This window comes from Gossypium hirsutum, chromosome A01, assembly GCF_007990345.1.
Source record: "Gossypium hirsutum isolate 1008001.06 chromosome A01, Gossypium_hirsutum_v2.1, whole genome shotgun sequence".
Taxonomy (NCBI): Eukaryota; Viridiplantae; Streptophyta; class Magnoliopsida; order Malvales; family Malvaceae; genus Gossypium; species Gossypium hirsutum.
In genome coordinates, this window is record NC_053424.1 from 12549253 (window position 1) to 12559771 (window position 10519).

The 10519-nt window shown below is 36.2% G+C and overlaps 2 protein-coding genes across 5 annotated transcripts; both read left to right on the top strand.

The window, feature by feature from the left end:
- The first annotated feature begins 275 nt into the window (after positions 1-275).
- On the top strand, positions 276-5030 carry LOC107917819 (65-kDa microtubule-associated protein 1). 4 transcript variants are annotated; one of them, XM_016847157.2, is made up of 11 exons: positions 276-429; positions 1393-1487; positions 1587-1790; positions 1941-2028; positions 2107-2192; positions 2266-2481; positions 2719-2874; positions 2955-3266; positions 3633-3720; positions 4212-4360; positions 4544-5030. In XM_016847157.2, the coding sequence occupies exons 2-11, from the start codon at positions 1416-1418 to the stop codon at positions 4844-4846; spliced, it is 1674 nt and encodes a 557-aa protein (XP_016702646.2). In that variant the 5' UTR covers positions 276-429; positions 1393-1415; the 3' UTR covers positions 4847-5030. The 4 variants fall into 4 exon arrangements, with proteins under 4 accessions (XP_016702646.2, XP_016702645.2, XP_040932271.1 ...); XM_041076343.1 differs by having other exon boundaries at positions 328-510; XM_016847156.2 differs by having other exon boundaries at positions 1941-2192.
- A 1006-nt stretch (positions 5031-6036) lies between these two features.
- On the top strand, positions 6037-8558 carry LOC107916632 (protein HOMOLOG OF MAMMALIAN LYST-INTERACTING PROTEIN 5). The gene is made up of 6 exons (XM_016845944.2): positions 6037-6205; positions 6305-6405; positions 6852-6961; positions 7212-7287; positions 7409-7549; positions 7669-8558. The coding sequence occupies exons 1-6, from the start codon at positions 6112-6114 to the stop codon at positions 8407-8409; spliced, it is 1263 nt and encodes a 420-aa protein (XP_016701433.2). The 5' UTR covers positions 6037-6111; the 3' UTR covers positions 8410-8558.
- The last annotated feature ends 1961 nt before the right edge of the window (positions 8559-10519 follow it).

The window sequence follows — 10519 nt, forward strand, 5'->3', positions numbered from 1 at the left end:
TCATTATAATTTATTTTTAATTATTTAATAATATTTTATTATTATTAACCCATAATTTTAATAATCTTTGTACTACGTTGGAATTCGAAGTAAAATAATTTCACCTCATTAACACTCCTTGTTATCTCTTTTTTATTAAAAAACAAAATCTCAATTGGGGGGCAAACAAGTAAATTCATTACTATAGACATTGATGTAGTGCCATCATCGTAAATAATCCAGAAAACACGGGTACTTATCCATCAAAAGAATTTGTCTGGACATTGGATATATTAGTGGGTCCCACACTCTGCATTTCCCACTCCTCCCCTCTGTATCTAATTCTAAGCTTCTCTCACTCTCACAAACTTGCTCTCTGCAAATATCAAAGCTTTAGATCTGAAGGAGAAAAAAAAACACCCAGAAATCTTTGCTGAAAGGAAGATCTGGGTATGCCTTAATTTTTCTTCTTTCGGCTTCTTTGTTCTCTTTGCTGCATTTTCAGCTGTTCTGATCTTGATGTTAAACAAAGTATGTTTTTTGTTGGTAGCAGGGAGATCTAGAGCGTTTTTGGAGTTGTTCTTGCACTTGTTTTTCCTAAATGTGTGTTGTTTTATTTGGAAAATTTTAAGTTTTGGAGCTTGGATTTTGTTAGGTGAATAATGAAAAATGAGTGAATTTGTGAGGTTGGGTTTTTATTGTTCAAGCTGATTGTTTGGTTTTAGTGAATCAAAGTAAGGATTTCTCTGATTGTTGATCGAGGAATGTGGGGATGAAGGAGTTCAGCACTTTTTTTAATGCTGAGTTGTTGATGATTTTGTTACAAGTTATTAAAGATTTATTTCTCCACTTTTGTAATTTTTTCAGTGTTTGAGAAGCCAAATTTTCTGCTAGTATGCTTCAATGGTTGCACCTTTGTGCAATTTATGTCTCTGATTAAGTCTTTTCTTTTAACTTCTTCTTTAGTGTTACCTGAATTGAAAAATACTTCCTATTAGTCAGCTTGTTGCAGTTCCTAAAAAACAATAAATAAGAGGCATTATCTAGTCTGTTTGCTAAATGCCATAGTTGCACCATACGTTGTATACTCCTTTGAGGTTCTTTTATACCATTTCAATATGTCAATGCATTAGCAATTGATGTCTTTATACGTTGTAGATTTAAATCTTTTATTGCCTTGATATTCTTTAGTTACTACTGTAATTCTTGAAGCTTCTTCTAACTTAATAGTTTGCCATTCTTTCGATTTTTTCTATTAGGTATTCATGTCATTTAATCTTGTACAGTACTGTTTCTAGCTGGTCAGTGAGATGTATATATTGTTCTTTAGTTCTGGTTTGTTATTTTCACGTGTGCCTCCAGATTCAAAGGAAAATTGTGTTAAATGTCGATTAAATAGTTCCCCTGGTGCAGGCTAGTTTGACGTGGTAGAGTTGATGGCAGTAACAGAGGCAGAAAATCCTCTTGTAGGAGAAATCACTTGCGGTTCTTTACTGCAGAAATTGCAGGTGATGTGGCTTTTAAGTTGGTTCCCTCCCTTAAAATCTTTGTTTCTAGTACTCGTCTGTAGAATATAACTGGTAAAATGTTCTGCAAATTGATTGTAGGAAATTTGGGATGAAGTTGGTGAAAGTGACGAAGAGAGAGACAAGATGCTTCTTCAGATAGAACAAGAATGCTTGGATGTATACAAGAGGAAGGTTGAACAGGCTGCAAAATCAAGAGCGCAACTTCTTCAGGCCTTGTCAGATGCTAAGCTTGAGCTTTCTACTCTTGTATCAGCTCTCGGGGACAAAAGTTTCATTAGCATTGTGAGTGCTCACTTATTTCACCCTATATTCAAAGTTACTATAGATAATAGGATGTAATTACTCCTTTATATGCAAATTAATGCTGTTTACAAGTTTCCCATAAAATACTGTTTGCTGCATTCCTCATTAGTGCTTTGGGTTTGATTACAGCCTGAGACGACATTGGGAACAATCAATGAACAACTTGCTGCTATTGCACCAGCACTCGAACAGCTGTTGAAACAGAAAGAGGAGAGAGGTAAGGAATTTTCTGATGTACAGTCTCAGATTCAGAAGATATGTGGGGAAATTGCTGGGAATGACAGTGAGCAGACAGGTGCTCCAGCAGTGGATGAGTCTGACTTGTCCCTGAAGAAGTTGAATGAATATCAAGTAAAGCTTCAAGAACTTCAAAAGGAGAAGGTATATCTATTTCCCTGGATATCCTGGTTTCTAGTCTTTACATGGATCACTCACTAACTTATTTGCATTGCAGAGTGATCGACTGCATAAAGTCCTTGAATTTGTCAGCACTGTGCATGATCTCTGTGCTGTCCTTGGAATGGACTTCTTGAGTACTATAACTGAAGTTCATCCGAGCTTAGATGACGCTACTGGTGTGCAGTCCAAAAGCATCAGCAATGACACGCTATTGAGGTTGGCCGAGACAGTCTCAGCTCTAAATGAAGATAAGAAACAGAGGCTTCATAAGGTATCTTTGTTGTATGTAGCAGTTCTTTTCATTCCCCTTTTTTTTCCCTCTTCAAAAATGTACCACCCATTTTTCTTCTTGATGCTTTGCTACTTGAACCATTGCACATTGATATAAGGCGTTATGGAACCATCTTTATAGTGGACATGGATATATGAGTTAATATATTCTTCTTCACTTCATGCTTTTGTTCCAATAAATGAAATTACAAGGTTAACGTTTTTCCCCCTTTGACAGCTTCAAGAGTTAGCAACTCAGCTAATTGATCTTTGGAATTTGATGGACACTCCTGAAGAAGAAAGAATATTATTAGACCATGTCACCTGCCACACCTCTGCATCAGTTGATGGAGTGACTGTTCCTGGTGCTCTTGCTCTGGATCTGATTGAGCAGGTAAATCAAGTTTCTCAATTGGTGTCCAAGTTTGATAGAGAACAGTTGCTTACTTATTTTCATTTCCTTTTGTGCTGAAGGCGGAGGTTGAAGTTGAAAGGCTTGATCAGCTAAAAGCAAGCAGGATGAAGGAAATTGCCTTCAAAAAACAAGTGGAGCTTGAGGAGATATTTGCCTGTGCTCATATAGAGATAGATCCAGAGGCTGCTAGGGAGAAAATTATGGCTCTGATTGATTCTGGGAATGTTGAGCCTACTGAGTTACTAGCTGACATGGATAATCAGATAGCTAAAGCAAAAGAAGAAGTCCTTAGTAGAAAAGAAATATTGGATAGGGTTGAAAAATGGATGTCAGCTTGTGAAGAAGAAAGTTGGCTCGAAGACTACAATCGGGTATTTTTAATCTCTCAACATTTCTCTCTCTGGCTTCTCTTTCCCACCCCTATCTCCCTTGTTGGTGGATTTATCGATTTGGGTTGAAGATTAGGAAATAGAAAAGAATAATCTGGCCATAATATTGTTGTCCAACCTGTTATACTAACATGATACCTTTAAGAATCTTGGCCTGAGTGCTGTGGCCTGAGCCTTAATGCTGATCCTTGAATCCCTCGTCTTATTCCAATGTTCCCTGATAAATGTTTTGGACTCTTAAAATATTAGTGACTGCATGCTCGTCAGCATTCCTAATATTGCTCATATCTTACTACCTCTAATGACATTGAGTGTTACGCTTCTACTGATATTTTCTTGCTGAGACAGGACGAGAACAGGTACAATTCAAGCAGGGGCGCACACTTAAACCTCAAGCGTGCCGAGAAAGCTCGCATTCTGGTCAACAAAATTCCAGGTAGGGCCATCTAGAATCATATTTACAGGATGATGATTCATATGCCATTGGTAGATATTGTTTGCATCTGCATGTGCATTTCACCTTGAACCATCGTTAGCAATTCATTTTCTGGTCTTAAAGTTTCTTCTACTCTATTTTTGATTAGGTTCAATAGAAAGTATTCCCTGCATTTTCCTTTTTGCCAATCTAGAATGTGGTAATCAGATAAAAAAAAGAATCTCAAAGATGAAGGTTCTATTGAGGATAAAATTAATTTGAATTTAGGCGTTCAAAATACAGCAATTGCATGGGATTCCAATATTAAGAGATGAAATTTTCCCTGAAGTCTATAATTCCTAGTTTCCATCCATTGATGGTATGTTTGCCTTAACATATCATGCATATCACATTAGAATTGCTATAATGCTACCACATTAGATCTGCATATCATGCACGTATGGCCTGAGTTCTTATTTTCCTCTCTAATCAGTTTTATTGGCCTTTGGTAGGTATGGTTGACACTTTGGTTGCCAAAACTCGAGCTTGGGAAGAAGATCGCGGCATATCGTTTTCATATGACGGTGTTCCCCTCCTTGCTATGCTAGATGAATATGCCATGCTCAGGCAAGAAAGAGAAGAAGAAAAGCGAAAGCTTAGGGTAAGGTTTTGATTCATTTTAGTTCTAACTATATAACTTAAAGCATGACCTAGATAAATAGGAAGAAGGTAAACTCAAAAAAGAGTTTTCAGCTAAATGTCTCTTGCTTTGCATGTAGACAGTGTCCTTTTTCTTTTTTTCCTTTTACTCCTGCTAAATATGGTTTAACTTATGGACTTGCAGGATCAGAAGAAGTACGGTGAGCAGCAAAACACGGAACAAGAAGCCATCTTCGGTTCAAAGCCAAGCCCTGCTCGACCATCTGGTACAAAGAAGGTGGTGGGTCCTCGAGCAAATGGAGGAACCAATGGAACCCCTAGCAGACGGTTGTCTCTAAATGCTACTCAAAATGGAAGCAGGTCTGCAACTAAAGATGGGAAGAGGGACAGCATGAAACTTGCAGCTCCTGCCAATTTCGTAGCGATATCAAAAGAGGACGCTGCCTCCCATGTATCGGGAACTGATCCAGTTCCAGCATCACCCTAATAATAAATTGATAGATTTTACACCCTTGTCTTGTTTTTAGTGTTATTACCGGATAGTATTAGTGAATTGGCCCGAATCGAAGAGCTGTCGTAGTAGAGGGATATAGTCAGTGACTGGAGAGTATAATGTTATTAGCTGTGTAATATTTGTGATATTTAGCATTTGGAAGGTGGTTTTTGATTCATGATGTTACCTTTGCATTAGTCAGATCTGTTATTACATTTTCTACTATGAAAGAGGTGAAATGGCAACAAGGTACAAGTTTCTTCCCTATAAATCAGTTTTGGCATTGAAAACCTTTCAAGCACTCACTCAAATCATTCAACTTGAACCTGTTTTTATACTAATTCAGGATCAAAATGCTGTACATTAAAACTCATATTCTCCATTGGAGCGGTTATGTATTGATATTAGAGTTATTATTATTATTTTATTATTTTATTATTCTCAAATATTGATAGTAGAGTTACGAATTGAGTTTTTAAATTACCAGTATTGTTGTATCAACTTTGTTATTGACATTAAATGTCAACTTCATGGAACATATTTAAAATATGTGGATTGAGTTGTAAATAGGTGTATATCTATTCTATAAACTACTTGAATTCGACATAGTAAAAGGGAAAAGAAATAACTCTCGTGCTTAATACATCAAATTCAGGTGGTCTATACTAAGACTTATTTAGAGCAATGGTTAGAACCCTTCTTTGACATTTAGATGATAGAGGTTCATGCTTTGTCATCTCTCATTTCCTTTCTCAATATTGAACTGATAAAAATAAATTCAAACTGATAAAAATAAATTCAAACTATCTATATATTATGTACACATTTATTTACAATTTGATTTATAGGTTTTAAATGCTCCACCTCATATCAAAACTGAAGACTAAGCCGACGGAGGGAGTTGATTAATATAATACTAATACTCTGAGGATTTGATTATAACATTTTGAAATGTAGAGATGTGTAATGCAATTAACCCTTAATATTCGTGGAACATAAATTTGCCTATTTTCCATTAAAAATTCAACAACAATAACAATTGCACTATTATTGTTTGCAAATTATGGAAAAAAGAAAAGTTATTGGGTGTTTTGTTAAAGTCCTCAATCTAAAGAGACTAAACTAGCAATTCTTCCAACAACTTCCAAAGTTGTCATCTAATCTTCAAAAACTTAACTAAGAAGAGTCGTAACATTATAAACGACGTCATTTCCTCTTTACTTCCCCACATTGAAAACCATTTCTCCTTCCCAAAGGCAATGGCAAACGAGAATGAGCCAGCAAAACTGCTCTTACCGTACCTTCAACGAGCCGATGAGCTTCAAAAACACGAGCCTCTTGTCGCTTATTACTGTAAATGAAAATTACATCTTAAACCTTCTTTTTTTTCTCTTCTCTTTTTAATCTTTTTTGTAGATGCTAATTGGAAATTTTCTTTTCTCTTTTTTAAAGGTCGGTTGTATGCAATGGAAAAAGGATTGAAGATACCCGTCAGTGAGAGAACCAAAACTACCAGTGCTCTTCTTGTTTCTCTCATGAAACAGCTTGAAAAGGTCTGTTCTTCTCTCTCTCTCTCTCTCTCTCTCTCTCTTTAATGATTAGCTGATTTTGAATTATGAGTTGTGTTATTTGAGCTGTTTAATCAATTGGGTCTACTTTACTTTCCTAGAAAATTTAATGGATATGTTGAATTAGATGTTGTTATTGATTGATTGATGTGATTTTACATGAAAATATTTAAATTTAACACCTTGGTATTTCTCTACTGGGTCTAATTTGGATACTGGGAGTTGCTGTTATTTTGTGTATTTGATCTAGTGCTGAAGCTTCAGATTACTAGTTAAACAATTCTCATTAACTAGAATCATATAGCTATTTATTGATCATTGCAATGGCATTGTTTGTTGTATGATATATATGGAGCTTATAGATAGCTTATAGATATAGATAAACAATAAATCACCTTTCATCAGTGTCTAAGGGTATTGGTACTTTGCAGGATAAGAAGTCATTGACGTTGGGATCTGAGGATAACTTGTATCTAGAGGGATTTGCCTTGAATGTCTTTGCAAAGGCGGACAAACAAGATCGTGCTGGACGAGCAGACTTGTAAGCAAATCTTCTTTCAAATATATCCATGTTGCACTAAATTGTATTTTGTCTAGAAGATGCAAAAGCAGTTCATTTGATAAGCTGAATGGCATGTTTGTAGTTTTAGTTAGTGTATTTTGTGTTACCCTCTAAATTATGAGAAAGTTCTGTTAATTGCTACATTACATGATTACACCCTTTTACTTACCTTAGTACTTTGATATTTCTATAAATGACTTAAGATTTAACTTTTGGGTGCTTGGTACAGGAATACAGCAAAGACATTTTATGCTGCCAGCATTTTCTTTGAGATTATTAGCCAGTTTGGTCCTCTTCAGCCTGATGTGAGTTTCTAGTTGTTATAGAGTCGCATTAAAATTTTGCGCTAATAATGTTGATTTCTTACTTTTTTGATGCATTACTCGGTTAGTTTTGTTTTGAACTTCTTATGGTTTTATTATACAGCTTGAGCAGAAACAGAATTATGCTGCCTGGAAAGCTGCTGATATTAGGAAAGCTTTGAAAGAAGGAAGAAAGCCTACCTGTGGCCCTCCTAATGGTGACGAAGATTTGTCTGTTCTATCAAGTACACATAGCGGTTCATATGTATGTTTCTTATCAGAACAGTGCTTTAGTCATTAGCAATATAGGGACAATGGCAATACTTGGCCTTGATTAAGTAAACAGAAATTCTGGATAACCTTCATTTATGTTTATCCTTGCAGGATCATGGACCTGGTGAACTTCCAGTTACCAGTCCCAGGCAAGATTCTGATCCGTCATCACAGTTCCATGATGAAAAAAATAACCAGCACCATGCTAATATTCCATCGTCAACTCAGTTCCATGATAAGATTGACCGGCAGCATTCTTTCGATATTTTACCATCACATCCTTCATTTTCTCCTCGCAGTTACCCTTCTCATGGACAATCCTTTCCACAAGATCCCCAAAGACGCTTCCCTTCACCACCTCCCTCGAGCAAGTCCGAAGATCCTACATATCCCCATGCATACCACCATCAACCCTATTCACAAGAACCGCAACAACATTTACCACATAATTTCCCATCCATTGACGTTCCCCCATATTCATATCCTAATTTTCAGTCTTATCCAAGTTTCTCTGAGAGTAGTTTACCCTCTGCCCCATCTCACTATCCTTCTTACTATCAAGGTGCTGAGATTTCTTACACTCCCCAGTCTGCTTCTCCAACAACAAGCTATCCATCAACATCCCAATACTCTTCAACTAGCAGAAATGAGACAGTCTCAGAACCTGCACCAACTATGTCTCAAGAACACCAATATGACAGCAATTACCAGCCACCACCGGAGAAAATTGCTGAGGCATACAAGGCTGCACGGTTTGCGGTTGGAGCCTTAGCATTTGATGATGTGTCAGTTGCAATAGATTACTTAAAGAAGTCACTTGAATTGCTGACTAATCCATCAGCCAGTCAGTAAGCTGGTTACCCAGTGGATAGATTCACATGGTTTTTCTTTGAATCATATGATTTGATTTGTATAGGTTTTATTGGAGATTCCGAACATCTGTTACCTGTAATGTAATTTTCATTTGAGAATCAAAATATTTCATGTGGTTTTCCATTAAAGATTCAGCAGGGTTTTGCTTTTTCCTCCCATTTCCTTTCCCGTAAGAAATCAACAAGGTAAATCCAAAAACATAGGAAAAACATAACTCAGATATCAATCACTACACAAATATGATTGCCAGAAATCAATCCTTAATCATATAGCTGTTATAAACAAGTTATTCAGACAGATATTCAAAACTTCAAAAACTTGATTAACTGGAAATAAGCAACACTGCAACAAATGCAGCAAGATGCATGCATGCTTGCTTGCTACTATTTCCTGATCATACTAAGGCAATATTGGATACTTATGGGCTTTTCTTTTAAAAATATTTTGGCCTTTATTTACATATATTTATAATCTCTTTTTTTTTTTTCAGAACTAGGGAAAGAAATATCCAAATTCTTAGTTCTTGGAAACTTGGAGATAAATGCAAAGGACCTCTGAACTGCTCCATCAGATGGAGCTAACCAGTAATATATTGCTCTTATTATTCAAATCAATCCTTATTTGGGTGTATTGACAACTTTTCTAGCTACTTATGTTGGTTTTCTTGCCTTCTTCACCAAATTTAACAAAGAAAGTTTTTGGCAGCATATACGTAGAGGTGGTTAAGTCAAAGACAGTGCGTTCTAACCTGTTTGTTTTGTTGATGGCATTTAAGATAAAACTTAACTATTACCAAAAATGACAAGTTCGGCCCATGAAAATATGGAATCAAATGGTTTTAGCAAGGGGGTTTTGGTCATTTGACAAGGAAATAAGATTCAGATTCCATAATCCTACAACAAAAGTGTAACGCAGGCACAAACAAGTTTAAGGTTGGAGCAATCAACGAGTGGATATCGATAATAATAAAGCTGTTAATTGATGAAAATTCTTATCCTAATCCCTTGGAGAATCCATCTTGGAATCCACTGTATATAACCTTTTATTGTACCAAGAAGAAATATGACAATTTTTTTATTGGTATCACCCTAGAGGAAAGGAAAAAAATGGGTTCTAGATGCTCTTGTTTGGCACAATCAAGCCCCCAGAGGTTGTCTGATCAACAGGAAAAAGAACATGAGAATGAGCATAAAGCAAGTTCTTGGTCAGTATTGTCTTTGCTGATGTTGGTCTGCATGTGGAAAAACGAAGCAAAAGAGAGGCAATTGTTGCAGGTGAAAGAGAAACAGCAACAAAAGCAGGTAAACAAGGCAAAAAAGGAACCAACACTGGAGGATTGGCTCATTGCTTCACCAGGGTTGCAAAAGATAAATGGGGCCACCTCAGGGGGTGAATACCATGTTTTCAAGCATTATTCATCCAAGAGGGTATTCCCATCTTGTGTGGGAGAAAATGAAAATGGAAGCAGCAGCAGCAGCTCTAAAGCAAGGGGGAGCTTTTCAAAGGAGAGGCTTTTGAAAGGTGAAGAAAGTGAGGTTTCATTCAGCATGACCCAAAGTGGGAAGTCAAAGAAAAGGGTGAGCTTTAGGCTACCTGAAGAAGCTGATATTTTCATATTTCATTCATCTTCACCAGAAGCAGCAGCAGCTGAATAGAAGGAGCTTAAATTATTAATATATACATTTGTTGCTTGTTATGATCAGTTTGGGTAGTATATGCTTACTGGTTTGTTACATTACATGCTTTTGGTTGTGCAGTTTGGAAAGAATAGATCGAGTGGTTGCTTAAACATCAATTGAACTATCAGATATGTATCAGAATTCTATAATTACCAGAAGGGTAATTTGCTTATTTCAAGAATTTGATTCATGGTGTAAAAATCCTGTCTTTACTTAACAGGCAATGTTGAAAGAATTTGACTGGAGGCCATCTGGTTGCACTCTTGGCTCTCGGTTCGAAGTGGACGGTTCAACTACTCTACAAAGTAAAAAGAACAAATTAATAATAATTAAAAAATCATAAAAATATTATAAATTATATTTAAAAAATCAACTAAAACATAATGAAGAAATTAAAAAAATTCAAATGT

Bases quoted from the DNA above. Each gene is read 5' to 3' on its own strand.
- LOC107917819 (XM_016847156.2), top strand. From the start codon at position 1,416: ATGGCAGTAACAGAGGCAGAAAATCCTCTTGTAGGAGAAATCACTTGC. The intron at 2,875-2,954 runs GTAAATCAAGTT...TTTGTGCTGAAG, and splicing joins CTCTGGATCTGATTGAGCAG to GCGGAGGTTGAAGTTGAAAG. The intron at 3,267-3,632 runs GTATTTTTAATC...TTGCTGAGACAG, and splicing joins GGCTCGAAGACTACAATCGG to GACGAGAACAGGTACAATTC.
- LOC107916632 (XM_016845944.2), top strand. From the start codon at position 6,112: ATGGCAAACGAGAATGAGCCAGCAAAACTGCTCTTACCGTACCTTCAA. The intron at 6,962-7,211 runs GTAAGCAAATCT...TGCTTGGTACAG, and splicing joins CGTGCTGGACGAGCAGACTT to GAATACAGCAAAGACATTTT. The intron at 7,288-7,408 runs GTGAGTTTCTAG...TTTATTATACAG, and splicing joins TTGGTCCTCTTCAGCCTGAT to CTTGAGCAGAAACAGAATTA.